At 42.1% G+C, this 21,880-nt stretch overlaps 1 protein-coding gene across 1 annotated transcript in view; it reads left to right on the top strand.

Annotated features, from left to right (window-relative positions):
* Nucleotides 1-17,699, top strand: part of LOC125888362 (gap junction delta-2 protein) — a 36,590-nt gene extending 18,891 nt beyond the window's left edge. Inside the window, exon 2 of the mRNA XM_049575676.1 lies at nucleotides 16,500-17,699. Coding sequence (XP_049431633.1) covers nucleotides 16,500-17,349 — 850 coding nt within the window. The 3' untranslated portion in view covers nucleotides 17,350-17,699. The remainder of the gene's footprint in view (nucleotides 1-16,499) is intronic.
* The last annotated feature ends 4,181 nt before the right edge of the window (nucleotides 17,700-21,880 follow it).

Below are 21,880 nucleotides of genomic sequence, written 5' to 3'. Positions count from 1 at the left end.
GAGCGACTCACAGGGACAGTCCTAACATCACTTCGAGCATCAACAGCTGATCGTCGGCGGGTCTCGGTGCCGCCCCATATCGTATCCAGAAATAAAAATCTTGTCAGCCCAATCAGGGATCTGCAGCAGAGCTGAAAACGTAAGCATTCAATCAGGGACTGCGTCATAGTTTATGACGTAAAATGCGTGCCGCAGTTTGCTGAACAATAATGGTGGCTCCCGAAGCAACAAGCGCTAACTCCAACAAAAGTAGATTAAACACCACAATAAATGAAGTCATTGCAGAAATATTGTCAAAAACAACAAAAACAAGAACAAGAATCCACTTGCAGAGTTTAACAGATTAAAAGACATTCTTTACCATTCTGCCAACTGGATTTGCAAAAGCTTAATTCATCAACTGGCTCTGCTGGTGATGAAATAGATGTTCCCCACTGTTTTGTTACAGTGATTGTCTGAAGCAGTTTGTCTGTCAAGGCGAGTACCCCCGCCCACTGAAAGTGTTTGGAGTGGCAGTCCAGACTGATACAGAGAGCGAAACAGAATGTTGAGCTCATGTCATCAGGATGGTCTTACCAGGCTACATCCCCCCTATGAGCACAAATAGATTCTAATTCTGTGGTAAACTTCAAATACTTAATAAAGTCTCTAAATCCAAGACAGTATTGCAACTATTCAGTTATCACTTGCCTCTGCAGTTTAATCTCAAAAATCTCAAAAAAAAGGTGTAAAACTTTGCAATATTTGCATTTTAGAAAAGCTGACGTGCACTCAGGTATTTCAGGCTGCAACACTGTGAAGGCGCTGATTATTAATGTTGCATCCGTGCACACATGGCATTTTACTGTTGCAGTTGGTCAGTGTGGAGGTTTAACTGCTTTATATACCGAAGCTTAGTCCAGTGTTTTCCAACCTGAGGGTCGAGCCCCTTCCAAAGGGTCAATCTGAGGGGGCGTGAGATGATTAAACGGTGAAACTCGTAGACATCTGAAACATGACAAGAGGCCCCTGAAATAACAAGCGACCAAAGCTGTCAAATGAATAAGAGGAGTAAGTTGTTGAGTAGATGTAGCATAAAATGGAAATACCTGAATTAAATCCAAATACTTTAAAATTGTTCTTCAATACAGTACTGCAGTTGCACATGAACGTACTGCACATTTTCCAAATTTATCTTCCTGGCTTTCTGGCTCCATAAATATTTCTGGTTCAATCTGTCACTGAACCAAATTTAACCTGCAGCCACCTGCTCGGAGTTCAAAGGCTCGCGGGCTACACAATGGTAAAAGCATTATTACTGGTTGGTATGATAGAAATTCATCTTCATCTCCTGAGAGGATGGAACTAACACCCGGCAATGTCAGACACAATCGGCTTTGTGACGCCCTGCAACAGCTGGAAGAATGTGTGTGTCTGTGATTAAAATGTGTGTGTGTGTGTGTGTGTGTGCGTGTGCATGGAGAGGTGTCCTTAGAGATTTCATTCTCTGATTCTGTCTAAATCTGTGTATATTTTTGGTATTAGCATGTGAGTGTGATAGTGAGTGTCTGTTTGTGTGTGTGTGTGTGTGTGTGTGTGTGTGTCAGTGCCTGTGTATGTGTGTTGGGTGGCCATGCAGGATAAAGGTCTGTCAGCGGGGGAGAGTGCAGCCCCCTCGCTCCTTCTGTCACTGGCTTGAGGCACCGGAACATCCCTTCTGGGTGTGTGTATTTGTGCGTGTGTGTTTCTCTGAGGGCTCCTGTGTGAGGTCGGATAAAACTCGGTGCCAGATGACCCGCCGTGAACTACGCGCTATTGATAAACCTTGGCAATGGATCACAGACTGGGAGAGAGAGAGAGTATGACAAGTGTCCATCCATATTTGATGTGACAGGATTGGATTTTATCAGAGCTGCTGGTGTGTTGTATTTAGGTTACCACCTGGCAGCCTTAAGACACGAGAGAGAGAGACAGAAGGTCAAAACACTGTGAGGGGAAAAGAGAAATAATAAGAAGAGAAGGAGGATAAAGGTTGGAGTAAACAGAAAGATGGATGAACTGAGGAGGGATTTTCCCAAACCGCTGCTAACACTGATGTGAAAAACATTGCTGTAAATCCCAAATCTCCACTACGCTGTCGTGTGGGCAGCTGACTTGTGCGCCAAGCAAGATGCTGGGTTGATTCAACTTCTGTCAGGAGGCGGGCTCAAAACAGACAGACTAAAATTACTGCCTCGCAGATGTGTGCCTCCTCCAGCCAGTGCCTCCTCCAAGTTGCAGTTTACATCCATGTCTGTCCAGACTCATATCATATTAAAAAAACATATATATTAAATGAAAGTTATCACTATATTGACATGTATGATTCCAGTGAATAATTTGCAGGGAAAAACACTAAAGATTATTTTTACAGAGGAGGACTGATGGAGAGCTTTCCCAGCTGGCACCAGACGTCAATATGACGTTGGACTGTTACAGTGGACAGATGTTACATTTTAGGTGAATGAAAATCCGATGGACAATATTCTAAATGTCTAATGATTAGAATTTCACATCGTGTAGACGTTAACATTGTGTTTTCCAGACAGTTGGTTCTGTTCTCCATAGTTTAGGACTAAATGTCTGTATTCCACGTCAAGATGACGTTGGCGTCAGATGATTGGAAGTTACTGGATTTTTGTAACTTAACAATGTAACTTAAATCCAACAAAATATCATCTTCATCCGTCTTCAGTATTCTACATCAAATTGCATTAGGTGTTGTCCTGACACTAAATTCAGTCACCTGATGTCACAACCTAAATTCAAATCCAAATATCCACATCTACTGACATTGGTGGCCAGCTAGGTTGTCACACAGTGCAACGACGATCACCTGAAGCTCAGTGTCAGCAAAAGCTCATAGTAGACGACCGGAGGAACAGGACAGAACACAAAGTTGTAGCCATGAAAGTTGACTTTAAATGTGCATGTTGCTGGAAAGAAGTTACAAATGTTAAAACATGGATGCTTCAAATACATCTTTAACTATGTTCTTGAAATATGTTGACGAGAATGGGCAAGCCAGAGTGCTGACCAGAATAAATGTTGGCATTTGATGTTTCTACAAACCATGGATATGTGACATTTATACATTAATATGTAGCGGATGTTGTCAAACTTTGTTTAGGCACAAAACCCACTTGGTTATGGTTAGGAAAAGATCATGTTTTATAAATGCCACCAAACACTTGGGTAACTGTATTGCCACACCAGCCACCATTTCCCTGATCTCCCGATGATCAAGTCAGCTTACATTCATGTGATCAGAACTTCATCACTTTAGAAATGTTGATATGAAATGTATGGAATGCAAAATCAGCGCTAACATTTTCCTCTGCTGACTGGGTTGGGCCATGGCAGTTACTGACATGGAGGCATAAAAACTTATGTATGTATGTATGTGTAAACTTATGTAAAATGTATGTGACATTTGCCTACATGCAGCCCAGAGAAGCGTAATTCCATTTTAAGAGGTTTTGCCATTGTAACAGTGCTGCCCTGATGTCAGCAAAATGTCAATAAAGTTTCATTTTAAAGGAATAGTTTTACATTTTTGGAAATTTGTTTATTTCTTGGAGAGAGTTAGATGAGAAGATTGGCCTCATATCTGATCTTAAAATATGAACCTGGAGCCAGGAGAAGGTAACCTTAGCTTAGCACAAAGACTGGAAGTTTGGGGAAACTGTAGGCTCTGTCTAAATGTAAAAAAAATCAACTCATCTTCCACCTCTGAAGCTCAATAATTGACATGTTATATTCTGTTATTTAATGCATATTAAAAACTAGTTAGTTGTTTCCTCATGTGTCCAGTCATTGTGCTAAGCGACCCATCTCCTGCCTTCATATTTAGCAAACATGTGATAATGAGTGGTATCTTCTCATCTAACCGTGGCAAGACATATGAGTGTATTTACCAAAAATTTAAACTGTTCTTTCAAGTGTTTGAGGAAGCAGCCGAAGTTGTTGTTCTAGTGAGGTTAGCCTTGCATTATCTTTGAGCCTTGAACAGCGGCTCATTTCATGTTTTCTGATTTGGCATGTTTCACATTTCATGATTTTATTCATCATGTTCTGCTTTAGCTTGCCAGCTACCTCAGTGTTTACAACCATTGGGATATCATGAGATACTAGTCAGATGCTAAAAAATTTATAGACACATCAAGTAATATTCCTCACCTGACGACCAACAGTCTTCCTTTTTGCCTTCTCTAATTCATACATGTTTATGTGGTGACTGGCCCAATAATCTGAAAGTCAGTTTAAGGAAGAGCAATCCTGCGTAATTGCATTCCATTACTTTGGCTAACATTTGCATTTACTGCAACATTTTACATTGCCCATCTGGCTCACATGGCCTTCACAATCCCATGGTGTCGTGCTCACAGTTAAATGTGCTGAGCCTCTGAAAAAGTGAGAAACTGCTCCCTTTAAGAAATTGCGTCTTGTGTGTTACAACAATCAGATGCTTGATTTCAAACCTCTGACTTTAAAAATGAAGTGAAATGAAAAGCAATCTTAGATTATCAGACTAAGTAAGCATCATACGTCGGAGCCTGCCTGGTGACATTTATGAAGAAAAAAAAATATTGCATGGCTAATGCATGGAGAGGAGATCCTATTCAGTGGCCATGACCTTTTTAATGCGAGATCATTAAGTCGTGGCCACGCTTTAATAAGATGTGGAAACCAGATAATTCAAGTTCCAGATGTGATGTGATGTTTCGTTAACCACAAAAAACACTCACACTGGAGAGGCATGAGCCATTGGTGCGAGTTGTGAGCTGTAATCCAGCAGTATACAATCAGCCGTGTGTGTCTGACTGTGGATGGTGGAAGTGGTGGATGCATTTGTGGAGTTTGTTATGTGCAGCAGTGGCTGTTAGCAGCTCTGCTTATTAGCAGCTGAACAGCAGCAAATCCATCTCAGGTCTCAGGAAGGTTGATAGCTTTGATTACTGATTGACAGGCAGGCAGAAAGCTCAATTATCTGTGAATGTAGCTGTACTATAAAACAGTCTGAAAGACATACAAGTTTGTAAGTGTGCAGAAATTATTGGTTGTTGTAAAAAAAAAAAAATGCCTAACTGGGTTAGTGTAAAGATAAAAAAAACATATAGACTAAAATGTTTTGAATTTTCGTTGACTAAAACTAAAAACTATGCAGGATAAAAATGACTAAACTGTGACTAAAACTATTAGCATTTTCATCACAAAACAGAGACTAAATCTAAAATAGCTGTCAAAATTAACACTGGAATAAAGTGTCTCTTGCTGAGAATGACTCCAACCTTCCTGCAAGTGACTTGAGTGTGTCATTCTAATTTGTTCCTAGATTGAAAACAAATGAAACCAGTTCAAATTCACCCATGTTTTCAGGCAGCTAAAGCTAGTTAATCAACGAACAACAAAAATTTTCTTGTGGCAATGCAAAATTATTTAATTAAAGCTTGGCAGCTTAATGATCTTGTTCCCACACATAATTAATTTGTGGCCACACATTTTTTTTTTTCAGTCACAAATGTCCCCAGGCGGGCTCCGTAGCAAATAGTTCAGAGGTAGTAAAACACAAGATGGTGAATATTTTAGAGACAGGAACTGGGATGTAAATTAACTAGAGATGCAGGTTGTAGATGTGAGTTGTAGTGAAAACAGAGGTGCAGCAGGTATGGAAGTAGTAGTAGTAGTGTAGAAAGGGGGGGGAAGGGAGCTGTGCAGAGAAAAAGCAGAGCTTAACAGTGAAGGGACAGGTATTGATGGAGGCTAAAGGTGAGGCTCTGAAAAGGATTAGCAGGTCAGCCATAACATTGGACTTGTTTACATCACTGTCAGGAGCAGTGAACAGACTTCTGAGCCTGCAGGAAGCTAAGAGGTGTGCTTTTTACTGATTATCCCTCATACAAACATCATCCAACATCCAAAAAATGGAAAATCAGCATTTCAAAAACACAAATTTTAGATGATGTATCCATATTTCAAAATGGTTCCTGTGTCTCATTTGGAAAATAACCTAGATGCTGAGTTTCTTTTCTCTTAAAGGGAGCCAACATGTTGTGGTTTTCTTCACGGCATTATCTTCTAAGTAACTTACACACAGTAGCATCATTTGGCTTGCTGGCATAATTTGCTGTGAACTCCTCTTCAGGCTTTCACATAAAGTAAACAAGCACTGAGCTCTTTGAGGCACCTAAGCCACGCTCTAACTGCTGCAACAAATCTGCAGAAACATGCTGCTTCTTTAGTTGACTTAGCTGCTAGTCGGCACACTTCTCGCTCCCTTCATCTCCCTTCGTTTTCTGCCCCCTCGCCTGTTGCCGTGGTAACCAGCGAAGGGGAGTTGAGCGGAGGGGAGATTGAAGGGAGAGAGGGAGGAGAGATGAGAGGAATGGAGATGGGGGGGTGGGAGGGGGGTTGTTTCGGGTTTCTGGGTAAAGGAACCACGGCCGCTCTTCCTCCACCCTTCTTCCCTTCCTCCCTCCCTCTTATCTCTTCTGACACATCTTCCAATCTCTCCAAAAACCTTACGCTCCTTATCGATCCCTCGACAATTATTTCCTGTCCTTTGCCTCCTCTTCCTCATTATCCTCACCAGTGTTGCCTGCTTCTGGTTTAAATTCTTCTTCTGTTATCTTCCTCCTTGAATGTTGTGCTTTTCCACGTGATCTCAAACACTGTCCTCGTCTCTGTGGCATATCAGTGGAGAACAACATATGTGCTCTGTGTGCTTTGCAGTGGACACGATACTTTAAAGTGCCTAACAACACTACAAGTGTGTGCACTCTCCATATGCTTTGCGCAACTCAACTTCAGCTCTTCCTACTGAGCTACACACAACTCTTACCTCAGCTCTGCTATTTTTATGGAGCTCATCCTCTCCACTTACCATGTAAACACTGCTGAGGGTTTCATTAAAAGAGAGTGACATTAAACACATAATGTAAGATCTGCAGTGATATCAGGGAAAGCTGCTCTGTGAATGGCATTTCATTTTCTCTGGAAGTCGAATAATGCAGACCGCTGGAGCAGCAACACCAACGTGCATGTATGTGCATGCATACGGAGGGGGCAGATGGAGCCAGTTATCTCCTGTCACATGCGGAACCTATGATTATTTTTTCACATTACTGTACACGATTAATTTCTTCAGTTAATCTCATGTCCATAATGACAGGTTTGAACATGACAAATGCCTCCTCAGTGCAAGGTATCCGCCGTCAGATAATGAGGAGGACAAATAGAAAAAGGCAGCGGGTCGGGGACACACAATTGCTGCAGGAGAAGAGGCGTTTTGGACTTGGGCTGGCATAATATTTTCTGCATAATCACCACCGTCTGTGTGATAACAGGCAACATATTAGTCAAAGGGAACAACAAACAGTGTCTGCTGTGAGTGCTAATACGTCTGCCATGTTTGATACAGTGGCCGACGAAGGCAGATGCTCAACGGCCTAAAAATGAAAAAAACATAAAATACAGAAATGATGCAAAGTCAAGCATAGCTAATCTTTTACAATATGAAAAAAAGAACAAATTTAAGTAGCTAGCGTTAGTATGCTAGAGATGCTATGTTTATATGTCAGGTCAAATGTATAAAAGAACACATACCTTTTATGTTTCCCCTTCACTCAACTTCTCTTCCCGCTGCAAACTCAAACACAATCTCTCGTCTGATGTTTCTCTTTCGGGTCAAACATCAAGCTGTTCCTGAGAGGCTAGAGAACTTACATTGTGTTGACTGGAGGTGCACTGTGTCTCTATTCTTTTACCTTTATTTAACCAGGAAGTCCCATTGACATTGGAAATCTCTCTTACAAGAGAGACCTGGCTGAGGTAGCAGCCAATCAAAACATATTAAAATGCAACAAATACAACATAAAATACAAAAATCCACCATGAAACAACAACTACTCAAACATTCTCTGTTGTTTTTCTTTTGGTAGTTTGCGTGTTTTGATTCTGACTCACTGAAAGTAGTCTGTGGCTATAAACCTGCCACTGGGTGCTGATTTCAGTCGGCATTCTCCCTTCCTTCCACTATGAGCATGTTACCATTTCTAAATTCCCTTCGGAAAGCAAAAATTACCTCCGAGCTAACAACTTATACAGGCTTAAAGTGGCACGTTTTGATGAAGATTCGGATCATGCAATACGGCATGCCTGCTTTGTTCTTGCAGTGAATTGTTGTAAAGATCTACAATGAGTAAAATGACTTGTAACTACACGTTGGAAAAGCCCAGACTCCATCTCGCAGGAGTCTCCTGTCTGATGTTGATCCAATTTGTGACACGTCCAATCAGAGTTGATTTGCCACATTTTTTAAGTCAGCAGGAGCAGCAGCAGTGGCAATGATTTCAGTGTCACGATCTGTTCCACTTCACGTTAGCTTCTGTGATATCGTCGTAATAATGATCTACTAGAGCCATGTACAGCCAGCAAATCCTCTGTGGTTTTAACGGGTCCAGTGAGTTCCATCAGAGCTAAACTATAGTCAGACTTGACCTCTCAGGCACCGATTATCAAATTATATTTGTCTGTTTTTTTTATCACTAAATGTGGAATCACACAGTGGTGACTGTTACTTCTTTTGTGGGGCCATTTTAATGACAGTGCTCGCCTCCTCACGTGCAAATGTTCCACCAAAACAAGTTCACCCCCGACACCATTTTGCAGGAGCACCATTGCTGCACCAGGGTTCAGTGGCGGCCAAGATGATTGTGATTGGTTTAAAGAAACAAAAACAAACCTTAGCTTTTTTCCCCTATAGCAGAAAGATGTTCAGTGATCTCAGACCTTTCTGTAGCACAGACAGCACTGGGGAGATGGACCGGTGTGTTTCTGACTTTGTATTGCTTCCCTACTATTTGCGTTTGCTGCTTATGTTTTTGTTTTGGCTTCCTGCAGCACATTTCCTTTGTTTTTTAAAATTTGAACTTTTCGTATGTGTTTTTGAATTGGCAACAGTTTTGAGGCTGCAGCATGTTTCTTCTGATGGAAATGTATTGGGCATTTGTAGGAGACATCTATAGCTACAGCCACATTCTTTTTGATGCCATATGACACACCCCTACAAACTGCGCCCACAGTATAAGACAAACCCTCCATTGCGACGGTTATTTGAACCAGGCAACAACACGGTGTTGTAGTAAATACTTAGGCTGAACATAGCATTAATCCGCTTAATTCATTACACATGAAGATGTGATTCACTTAAGGTAACAAGATCTAACCCTAACCCTAACCCTTACCTCAACTGCCTCTCTTTTAACCCGTCACTTCATAGCTGCCTAGATGTGATGAAATATTGCGTTTTCTTCAGGGCTCCTGCTTCCAGACCAAAGAGTGAAGAGGGCTGATCGTGTAGATATGGTGGGCAAATCATGTAACTGCTCCGGCTGCAGCTATAGCTTGTGTTGTAGCCCATATGCCCTTGTTGACCACTGTAGGTTGAAGTATACATTTTCAACATAGAGCTGTGCCAGTGATTTTTGGTTCTTTTTTGTTTGTTTGTTATTTTGTAGATGAATTCATGACAAATTGAATCAATAAAATGTGAAAATTCACAACACTGCCATCAACCAATCCAGCAGGGACCAATGTGTTGTTAATGGTGTAGGTTTCCACAAGAGTACGAGTGTGCCGACACAATTAGAGAGTGCATTAGACAGACTTTGGTGTGGTGTTTTCCGTATTAGCGGGAGGCCACTGGCAATTTAAATGTCTCCCGAGTGCTCTCAGAGAAAGGAGGCTCTTCATAGAAAACTACAGACACAAGCTGGAGATTATTCCTGACAGAAAGAGGGGGTGGGGGGGTCACAGAGAGAGAGAGAGAGAGAGAGAGTGAGTGAGAGAGAGAGAGAAAGGGCCATGGCGGGAGCTGTGGGAGTGCAAATGAATGAAAGAAAAAACAGGAAGATGCTCTAGAGAGGAGAGAAAAAACAGGTGGGGGTTTGCTGCGTGGCGTACGATAATCTAAAGCTATTCGATGGCATTAACAACAAAAAAAAAACCTAATGCAAGAATCCTCCCTTGGCCCAGCCACAGATTACAGCAGTGGGTTTGCGTGTGGAAGCTATTATATAATTCATTCTCTATGATGAGATTTTCCTCCATTGCTGGTTTTCCTTTCTCGCACTCCGTCCCAGCACTGGCAGGTTTCTCTTTTAATTTAAGGCAGAGATGTCCGAGCCACACTGTTTTTCTGTGACTTTATAATCTTTTTATCCCTGTCTGGAACTAATTCATCTTAAACAGCAATTTGATGTCTTTCAGTGCTCAGTTAAATTTAAACGCTCACTGTCTGGATGGTGTTTTGTTGCATGGATATGTGCGCGAGCGTGCATGTGTGTGGCCGCACAGAATACATGTACTGTATGTGTGTTTGTGTGCACACGTGCGCCCATTTAGTGCAATACCCTCTTGCTCTGGTATTGTGAATTCTCTGCTCACTAAGCTCCTTAATGGAGTCACTACAAGGGCAAAAGCACTTTCATTTTTTTCCTATTTATTTTTTCCTCTCTCCCTTCTTCCCTCCCTCTCCGCATGCCAGCTGATCACAGGTGGGCAGATTGGCATTAAGTCCTTTATTTTTCATTTTGGAGGTCATCAATGATGACCTGCAGTTTTGATGAGAGGTACATGTGAACCACACGCCGTCAGACTCTGGAAAGGATTAACTCTGCCCTTCGACTCCACATCTGCGCCATGCAAGACTGGCAAAGCTACTGTGTGATTGGTAGATTACCCTTCACACAGCCAAATGCCATCTAATGATTATCTGGCAGCGTCTAAGGTGCAGTGCGGTGGGCCTCCCCCTCTGGATCTACTATACAGTCACAATGGTGTCCACATAAACACATCTTCTAACTGAGTTTGATAAATCTATACTGTGCACAAATAGTACTCTCTCTATGAAATGCAGTGGATCGACCTGAGGTGAATTCAGGTGACAGCTTTGATCTCTCGTTGATTTTGTGTAATAAATCCGGACTTATCTTGAGGGAGAGCTGCTGGTGAAGTGGAGGAAAGAGGTTAAGGTGGGATTTGAAATGGAAAGCTGCCTGCTGAGGCTGCTGTCAGAGGAGAAAGGGGATGAGAAATGTCTCTGTATAAATATTGATCGATCTTGCAAGAAGCTTGAGGGACTCAGAACCGATGTTTGAAGTTTTTAGATCGCTAAATCAGAAATAGAACATAGAAATAGAAAGCCTTTATTGTCATTGTACAAAGACTATATGACAAGAATAGGAGTACTACATCTGATCAGGTGCCAACTAGTCATTAAAACAAGCAAGTAAAAAATAGACATACATCATCATCACCATTCATAAAATTGGAAATAAATAGTGTAAAATAAAATAAAATAAAGAGACTGTAACAAGCTGTTACACATTTAAAATAAATAGGGGATTGCACTTTTTAATAAATAGTTTTTTAGTCTATTTGTGCTTGACTTTAAGCTCCTGTATTTCCTACCAGAGGGTAGGAGAGAGCACAGTTTGTGACCCGGGTATTTTATTATGAAACCCTACATTGTCAGATACAATCTTTATCCAGCCGTTTATCTACTGACATAATAAAAATACACCATCAGACAAAATAAGCTAAATGCTCATGTGTGTGCCCTCGAGATCCAGTGATGTATCTGACCTTAAGTGGCAATGTTTCCTCGTTATTCGTACTTGAGCTGTGTAGAAAATGTCTTACACTTACGCGGACCTGGAGTCCTTTCAGACGCCAGTACATGTTATATGTGTAAAATTGGTGTGGCAGTTCTATCTCACACAGCTGCCCTTTACTGGACTCTATGGGTAATACTCTCCTTTAATCACAAGCATTCATTCACCCACCGAAATTTGCATAAATGCAGCCAATCAGGATGTGCCTACTCTAATATGTGCGGAGCCCACAGTACATACAGCAACCTTCCTGTCAGGCTCCTTTTCATGTCTGTGCTCACTAGAATGACACAGGACTAGTGGCAGTGGTTGGGTGTATGTCAGCTGTGTTGCACCTGACTCAACTCTGAGCGTGATACATCAACGTTTAGGGTTGAGCCAAATACTCGGATGAAATGAGTATCCAGTACAGATAATGTACTTTTTATGAGTACGAGTATCATAGGAATAGAATGTGTCATTATCTGTACTCATGATAAATGAAAATCCTCATTTGAGTAACTTTGTTTAATCTGTTAGTCTTGTGATAAAAAAAAAAAAAATGTCTAGAGATCTTATTTTTGAGGCTGTTCTGTAAATACTTTTCTAGTAGGTAGTAAATATTGCAACTTCTAATTCATTCATATAAATTTCAGGTTTAAACTCTGCCCATTCTGACTGAGTACAGATACACATGGTGTACTCACTCCTCCCTACCAACATGTTCCTGTGCTCCCTCATGACATGTGATATGTGGTGTGCAGGGTGTCTATTGCTTGTCTTTCGACCCCTGCAAAGTTAGGCCAACTCCACCCAGTTTGGTTGCTCACCACCTGGGTTGGCTGGGACCCACTATGTCTCCACTGTGGCGGCCTAAGTTGTAAAGAAGTAGGCAGGCTACAGTGACTAACCTTTAGCTGGTTAGGATCAGTGTGGCTGGGTCGATGTTATATTACAATAGGGTGTTCATTTATTGGGCTCCACCCACTGTGCCCATAGAGTCTAGTAGAGGGCGGAGCCTGTGTGAGATAGAACAAATGTTATGATATTGTAACCCTAGCTCTATTAGCACAGACAATCCCTCTACCTAGGGCCCCTGTCGCTCCTACGCCACTTGCTGAAGAGGGTGTAGCATGCTGATGCTGTCATATGGCTCCTTCATATCATGTGGGCTCCGCATATATTGTGTATTATGATTAGCCAGCTGTGTGTATGCAAATTTTAGTGGGTGAATGCACACTTGTGATTGGAAGATTTACCCATAGAGTCCAGGATAGTGAAGGAATGGTGCACCTTACTCTGCCTCTGACACTTTACCCCAACCCTAACCAGTTTTACTCCTTTTGACTAAACCTACTAACCAATCCAACCATCGAAGGCAACAAGTACTAGCTAGTCATAAGGAGAGTAGGGCAGATGATTTCCTTGTTATCCTAGGAAATGCAAATTCACATCCAGTAGAGGGCTCTGCCTGTGCTAGTAGAACTGGGGTTACAATATCATAACCTTTGTTATGTTTTACCACTGAAATCGGAGAGGCGCTTACAGTATGTTTAAATTGAAATGACATTTTCTAAGGAATTAGTGACTCTTCCTGCAGCACGCTGTACTGCCCATTAACACTGCCTCCAAAGCCATTTTTATACGTCACAATCTATTGACTTGCATGCTCTTGTATAAAAGCCCATAAATCCGTGATGAATGTAATGAGGTCAGCTTTTGATGCGCTACCGTAATGGTGTCTACTGTGGGTTCACGAGAAGCAAGGACAGCGATTTATCATAGCGTTATTTATGGGATTATCGTTATTATAAATGGCGGTGATTAGTGAGAGCTGATCTTACAGTATGCAGAACTCGTTATCTATGGGACTGAACTAAAAGGCAGCAATCAATCAACAGATTAACAATGTCCAGGCCTGTCTGCGCTCTGCAGCCGCGTTCCAGACTTGAGTCACAGATTACAGCGTGAGACAGCCAACAGGCTGGCACACACGGCGAAAGGCAAAAAGCCTGCTATCTAAAGTGCTTGCTTGGTCTCTGATCTGAAAAATAAATGAGGGATGAGTAAAGTAAGAATAGAACAAAGAGAGGGATGTCTGAAAGAAAGGAGGGGGGAGGAACTGGAACGTGTGAGTCCAACTCATGAAGCACACAGACACACGAAGAGTACAGAAATGCCAAGTCAGCGCATCTGTACGCTTAAATAGACGCACGTTAGCATGCACACACACACACAAAGAGAATTGAAGTGAACCCAATTTCAGCAACAATAATCTCTCTGTCTCACCACACGCAGAAATAACACCTAATCTGCAAACAGCCTTCATCTCAGTGTCACCTGTTGCCAGGGCGGTGAAAGTAGAGTACATCTGTGCTAATAACAAAGTTAACAACTGACAGATTACACTGTACGATCGTGTGTGTGTGTGTGTAGAAACTGATCACAGCTCCAATTTAAGTGAGTCTAATCCAAGGTTGCCATGGTAACTGTGCCTAATGATGCAGAAGACACTAAAATTAGACCAGATCTCACCTCCTTTTACCTGTAAACACCCTCACAACACACACTTACTGCGTCTCGAACCGCTGATGACAGGCCGTGAGTTATGGGCGCTGACGACACATCGAGGCTCCGCTCACAACCGTTCTTCTTCTTCTGGAGTGTTTACTCTGGCTGATAAATGGGATTTTGAGCACTCTTCTTCTCTGGCTCTTATCAGGAGGAACAGTGACTTAACAGTGACACAATGTCCCTCTCCATCATTAGTGCAGTCTTCTCTCTTTTCTCTGCCTCTGCAGCTTCTCTCTCACCTCTCTTTTCTAATTAAGGAGTTCAAAGTCCTTCGTGAGGCTCCCTGCTGTGATTACAACTTCAAATCCCTCCACTCGACCTTGATTCTGACTTTTTTTATTCATGCTTTGTATCCTGTCTTGAATTTCCTTCCTAATTCTCCAGCCCTTTCATGTACAGTTTTTAAGGCGAGTCGAGAGGTGCAATTTGCTTCGCCTTCCTTTTAACTCTTGCCTACATTCCACTTCTCTGTTTAGTTCTCATATTAGTCGCATGTTTAACATATTTAAACATATTTCTCATAAAAGAATGATGGAGGGCAAATAAATTCTACTGTGATACATTTGTGATGTTGCTCATAAATAGGCCCACACATACCAGTGGTAAGTGGTACGGTTAATTTCATCCGTGCATCTTTGTGACATAGGCAAGCAGCTAACATGATAGCACGCTTTAAATAACATTGTTTACAGTAACTTCTGTGTAGAAAATCCCAGCATCACATACATAAAATGAAATGTCGCAGAGCAGATGCGCCCTCAGTTGGGTAGTTTTTAGCCACCTAAGAAAGGTCCACCAGACTCCACTGACAAAAACCGTCATTTAAGAACGCAGGAGTTGCTGATCTACCTCTGCCTCGATCAGTTAAGCCCAGTTCAGACCAATGATTTGCAAAAAGGCGATGCAAAGAAAAGTTGCAGTGGTGTGAACTGGCTGACTTATGCCATCAAAACACCAGCAGTTGGTTTTAGAACAAAAAGCTCATCACCTGTTTCACCATCCAATCAACTTTTAGTGAAGTCCAACGGTCAAGTCAAAATGACCGCAGATGGTGTGTTCGCTTGGTGCGGCAGGTGCTCCGTCCCCGCCCTCTGTTTCCATCCCCACAGTGTGCCGATGTCGGACGGTGGGCCGCTGCTGCTGCTCGCTGTATGTGCTTATGCCCAACCACACACACATTCTCATTGACTGATTAATTGGCGCTGCTTACTTTTGTTTTTGTGGCATATTAATTATAAATACAGTCCATCTGTTGCTCATTTTGTTCCTGTTTTTTTTTCGTCACTACAAATGCATCTGTAGCCAGTATCTCACTATCACTATCCTCATTCATATTTTAAGAAGCTAGAGATTATATTCAGCAACAAAATAAGCCCGAAAAGCTGCAAACAGAGCAGAAGTACAGAGAGTTGTTGCATAGAGATGATACACCATTTCATCTAGTTGCATTGGTGTGAACTGGCAGGTTTTAGAACGTTGCAGAACAGCATGTTGCAATTAATTGCATGTCTCAGCTTTGGTCTGAACTGGGCTTTAGTGTGTGAGGTAAAAGGATGACATTCCCAATATTCCTAATATAGCGTACACTTTAGCTGATATTGATCGAGGCTAAAATCCATTTTGTACATTGCCGAGCCTCTGCTGGTAGATATGGTTTCTCAAAAACACTAGCAGAGCAGCACAGTACACAAAATAAGTTCAGCAGAAACATCAGACAGGTCAGACACTGCGTTTAATTATGTTTCTTTAAACATCACATTTATGCTAAAAAAGACAGCACAAGTTTGCCAAATTCACATCTAATTACCAGTTGTCAACCTGAAAGTGTGTGAAACGTCACAGTGATTCGGTTTATATCTCCCTGAGCTGCTCTTTATTTACTCTGTACTGTAACTGTTACAGATTTGTGTTAAATGAAGGTGTCATTGGGTGTTTAAGGTTTTGCTTTTAAAAACTAATAATAGTGCAGAGAGTATTTTTACACAGACATTTTTGACGCTGCACTATTTTTATTCTTTTCAAAGCTGATTATTTAAAATTCTCCACTGAATAGCTTCCTTCTGTACATTTTTTCTGGCTGTCTTATCTCTGTTATTCGTCTTCTCTGCTTTCTCGCACTGTCCTTTCATACTCAGCACATCTGTAGAACCATTGCTGGGAAGGATATCTGAGGACATCTCATCCTTCCTGGCACAGTAAATCACTGTGCGTCTCAGACTATTAACCCCATTTATCTCTTTCTTTCTCCTCTAGGATCCTGCTGACAGTAGTGGTGATCTTCCGTATCCTGATCGTCGCCATTGTGGGTGAGACTGTGTACGAGGACGAGCAAACCATGTTCATTTGCAACACTCTGCAGCCAGGTTGCAACCAGGCCTGCTATGACAAGGCCTTCCCCATTTCCCACATTCGCTACTGGGTCTTCCAGATCATACTGGTGTGCACACCCAGCCTCTGCTTCATCACCTACTCCGTCCACCAGTCGGCCAAACAGAAAGACCGGCGCTACTCTTTTCTCTATCCCATAATGGAGAGGGACTACGGGGGAAGAGACGGGGCTCGGAAGCTCCGCAACATTAACGGAATTCTAGTGCAACATGGCGGTGATGGTGGAGGAGGGAAAGAAGAACCAGACTGCCTGGAGGTGAAGGAGATCCCCAACGCCCCGCGGGGCCTCACCCACGGGAAGAGCTCCAAGGTTCGCCGGCAAGAAGGGATCTCCCGCTTTTACATCATTCAGGTGGTGTTCAGAAACGCACTGGAGATTGGCTTCTTGGCAGGCCAATACTTCCTTTACGGCTTTAGTGTGCCTGGGATTTTCGAGTGTGACCGCTACCCATGTCTGAAGGAGGTGGAGTGCTACGTGTCCCGTCCCACAGAAAAAACGGTTTTCCTGGTGTTCATGTTTGCGGTGAGCGGCATCTGCGTGGTGCTCAACCTGGCCGAGCTCAACCATCTGGGCTGGCGCAAGATCAAGGCCGCCATCAGGGGCGTCCAGGCCCGCAGGAAGTCTATCTGTGAGATCAGGAAGAAGGACATGGCGCATCTGTCCCAGCCGCCCAACCTGGGACGCACGCAGTCCAGCGAATCAGCCTACGTCTGATGATGAAGAGAAGAAAAAAAAGAGGAGGTGTGGGGTGAATGTGCAAGAGCGAGGATGAATTAATTATGATTTTAATTTAATGAAGACGGAGTGGAGACGGCCCCTCCTCTGCGATGATGTGAAACAGAATGTAAAAAGACCAAACCTCCGGCTCTACGACTTTGAGAGTCGAGGAGGAGGAGGAGGAGGGGAAGAAGAAAATGAGAAAAAAAGCATAGAGAGACGATAAAGGAGGACAAAAAGTTCAGTTCTGTAAATGAACACGTTTTGGTCTCATGGGGGAGATATTCCAACTGCCATTTTATACTTTTGTCTTTCTTTTTTAAACTAATTAACTTCTTCTCTGCCCCTCAATTCTTCTAAAGTGGGGAATTAAATCCTCAAGGGGCTGGAGAGGGAAGGACTAGCGATGAGACGATGAGGAGCAGGGAGAGGAGAGCAGATGAGAGGCTGTTTTGTATTCTTTGGGGATATTGGAAGATGACGGCGGCGTTTGATGCATCCCATGGTGCTTTACTTCTGGATTGTGTCAGCCTCAATGAAAAAGGGAGGACTAGTTTGGGGATGGGATCGAGAGGATGAGCAGCAACATCATTAAAAGAGGAGCGGAAGAACTGTCAAAGCCATGACGGACTCTAGAGAACGAAGGCGAGTTTGTAAAGGGAGGGAGAGTAGGTGGGAAATATCACACTCTGGGAAAAGCATATGATACACCCGAGGAGGGAGAGAAGAGAGTTTTTCTTTCACTTCCTCTCCTCGCCGGAGACTTGAGTTTGTCCGAAGCCAAGAGAGAAAGAGCTGCCTCTGATCAGTGTCACCTCACCTCCGTTGGAACATCGTCACAAGCCAAAACCAAGAGAAAAAGACTGACGATGTTTATGTTTTGTCTCTTGGCAAAAGATGATTTTAACACAAACACAGCGAGTACCATAAACACTTTTTTTTTCTTTCCTCCCCCCATCTCTCGCTCTCTCTGCTCCGCGGTTGGCAGCTATATAGACCCCAGGGGCTTCTGATGACAGTAATGACTCTCGCTGCTCTCCTTCTGCGTAAACTTTGGAAAGGAACTAATGAACAAATGGACAAACAGCGTGTAAACGTCAAGTCTCTCCTAAAGCACAAACCAAACTTCCCTCCTTCCAGCATTCCAGTGTGCTGAGAGACAAAGGAGAGACAGAAAGAGAGGGGAGGAGAGAAAAGGGAACGGGAGCTTGTAGAGTATAGGGAACAGATCACTTTATTACAACTTTAAACAAATTTTATAAAATATATCACCATGAGTTATGTTTTTTTTTCTTTTTTTTTGAGAAAGCGATGGTGCCATCCTTGAGATATTTAATTATTGTTGAAAAGTTATGTAGAGTATATCATGGTAATATTATTTATCCATTTAGAATATATCCAAATAGATTTATTTATCTTTGCGTGCGGGTTGGTTGGGACATCATGTTGCTGTTTTTTTTTTTTCAAATGTATAAACTGTCTGTCTTTTTTTTAATTTTTTGTTTAGTTTAAAGCATTTCTCACTGAAGGAACTGATTCATGGCATGTACGGGGGGTGGGGAGGGACAAGTTTGTGAGCTTCGTTTTTGAATTGAGGCTGTGCAGCTGACTTTTTTATTCGTAGAAACCTGCATTGCAATTGTTATTTAATTGCAGTCAAAGTGTAGAACGAAGCGTCTTCATGCATATTCTACAGAGAGCCTTGGGTTCCTTCGAAATCAGCTGTACAGCTTCAGACAATTAAGGCCTGCGAGCCATTTGAAAAAGGCATGTTTACATGATGCAATGTTTCTTGAATGATCAAGCTGTGTAGCTGATGAGTAGTAACTCGCTAGGGACAGTTGTGTTTTTTGAATCTCAGTGGTTTTCATTTTGCATTTCTTTTTCCTGACTGGATTTCAGCATGCATGCCTTGTAAGAGAAAAAGAACGACATGAAAGAAAAAAAAAATGATAAAGATGACAGAGAGTGTTGCACCTTGATTAATGCAGACGAGTGGGAGAGTGGCAGACTGAAGGAACTCGAGTTGGCAGCGCGAAGGCTGCTTTGTCGGACACACTCGGTACATAATTTAAAATGGGGAACTCTCACACTGCAAGCTTGTGAAACCAGACATAGAGACAGTTCAGTGGACCTCATGTGGTGTCTTTGAAGGAAAAAGTTGTTATTTAACTGACATGAGCACACACCCACACACCTGTTCCTCACTGTGGTTCATGTTTGTTGATCCTGTTGCAGAGACTAAGATATTGGTGTTCTGGTAATCAGCTAACTAAGGAAAAATCTAACACTGGTCTAAACATACTGTCACAGATCAGTAGTCTGAGCTTTAGCCCTTCCACTGCAAACTAAATGGCCTTATAGCTCAACACTGCAGTAGCTTAACACTGCCACGTTTGAGGCTTTGACTCCTACAGGGGCCACCCGTGCACTACTGCCACTCACACGGCATTTGTATGACTACTGTGGATAAACACATTAGCAGACATGTTATACCAAACTGCAGCTACAGTATATATTGTGCTACCTTTTCAACCTCTGCCACTAGATAGTAGCATTAACTGTTGAAAATGTGAAGAAAACACCGTTGTAAGAATCTTTGTGATTTAAAATTCCGTTGTATCCTCTTCCCTGCAACTTGCCTTATCTGCTTGTGCTTCGATTAGCGACTTCCTACATTACTAACAATACCTTTGGAAAGCTCCCTGGTCAATATGCTAAGAATAGATACAAAAAAATTAGCTCACCCCAACAAAAATGCTAAATAAATTGCACCTGATTGCAAATGTATTTTTAATAAATCAAGTGCAGCATTGCAGCTGTTCTGGAAATACCTTGACAGCACCACGAATACACTGGAGCAACTGTAACAGCTGACGTAGCAGAAGAAATCCCCCCAACTTTCTGTTACTCCATTCACTCCCACTGTCATAATCTCCATGATTCTTACAGGTGATTATCCCCAGATTTAGACTGAAGATCTCTGTGGGGCTCAATGGCATCGGTGCGGTCTACTGTACGCACTAGGAAGGACGAATACGCTGAAAGGGCACGCCAGAATGCCTAATAATAGAGGTTGAGTCATGGCTTCCCTCAGTTAGTGAGAGCTTGTGCTTCTAGCGAAGGCTTAAACGCTGACCTTGAGCTTAAAGGCCAAGCCGATGTCCTGTACTATACGCAGTCACTGCGAGCTGCAGCACTGATCTAATCTGCACAGAGCACAGGTCAATGCTGGTGTGAGGTCTATTTTTAGTGACTTGTAGATACACACATGCTGAACATACATTCATTTTAGGAAAAACAACCACGTCTTGAACGTGAGAAGAGTGGTGTGAGTTCCTCCTCTTGGATTCTGTTGTTATGTCTGGTTTCATTCAAGACGGAAACATACACACACAGCGTGAGGACGTCGAGGGCCATAAATGTGTCCTGGTCTTCTTCGGTTTACATTCATCCAGCGTTCATTAGTGACTCACGACTCCTGCAGTTAGACACTCAGTGGGTACACCAAAGTAAAAGCAGGCCCCAGTTCTTCCAACAGTCCACTACTCTCCACAGTCTACTTTTCTATTTGTCAATGTGAAATTAATTATGCAACTTTTTTTTTCTCATTTGCTTCTCTTTTTGACTTGTGGGTTCATTTTGTTGTCTGTTGCTCTTTTTGTGCAGTGACATATCAAAAAAAAGAAAGATTTTTTTTTCTATGTAAAGGAACAAAAAGTTTTTCAATGTGTAAAACCAAGGGTAGAATGTTGAAATATAAGACTAGCAGAAAAATATGTTATATTTCCTCCCTTGCCAAAGTGATATGCAAAATTTCATTCATTTTCAAAGATTTTTTATCTGCATGTGTAACAGCTAGACTAAGCATGTTTCTATGTTTTCTTCAGCAGAATCTTTAAAGAAAGACTTTTTTTAGCTCCAATCTACGAAGCAAAGCTATTACATCTTGATGCCAAGTGTGTATATTAATTACCCAGTTCTTCAGACGGTACAGAGCCAGGCAGACAACTCAGTGATGTTAAAACTTCCTGTTAAAGTTTATCACTCTCAGTTTCAACTCCCAAAAGATTTTGAAAACAGCTCCATACAGTAAATCTTCTACTTTAAGAAATTTGCACATGAATATATACCTTTATAATCTGCTGTAGAAGATGATTATAAGCCAATCAGTCTACTGTAAAACACAGGGTACACAAGAATATAAGCATACAGGTTAAAGACTGGCACCATGAGATGCCAGACGCCAGAACATTCCAGGGTTTAGTCCCCAGCACAATGTGTAATTAACCTCCAATTTACAGCCTCTTTATGTGTTAAATATAATTAAGTCCTCAGTGAAACTCCTCATGGACACCTGTTAGAGAACAGTACAGTGACACTCAGGAAAGACAACAATGCTGATCTTTTAAATCTTTTCTAGTAAAAACAAAAATGCTGTTTCTACATTAACACACAAGAACGCTCTCAGAGAAATGGTATCACGACATGTCAGCATACTTTCCATTGACCATCCTAACCCTGTACT

The sequence above is a fragment of the Epinephelus fuscoguttatus genome, linkage group LG5, assembly GCF_011397635.1.
Source record: "Epinephelus fuscoguttatus linkage group LG5, E.fuscoguttatus.final_Chr_v1".
NCBI classification, from domain to species: domain Eukaryota; kingdom Metazoa; phylum Chordata; class Actinopteri; order Perciformes; family Serranidae; genus Epinephelus; species Epinephelus fuscoguttatus.
The sequence above is the reverse complement of the archived record's forward strand: the minus strand, read 5'-3'. Positions and strand labels throughout refer to the sequence as shown.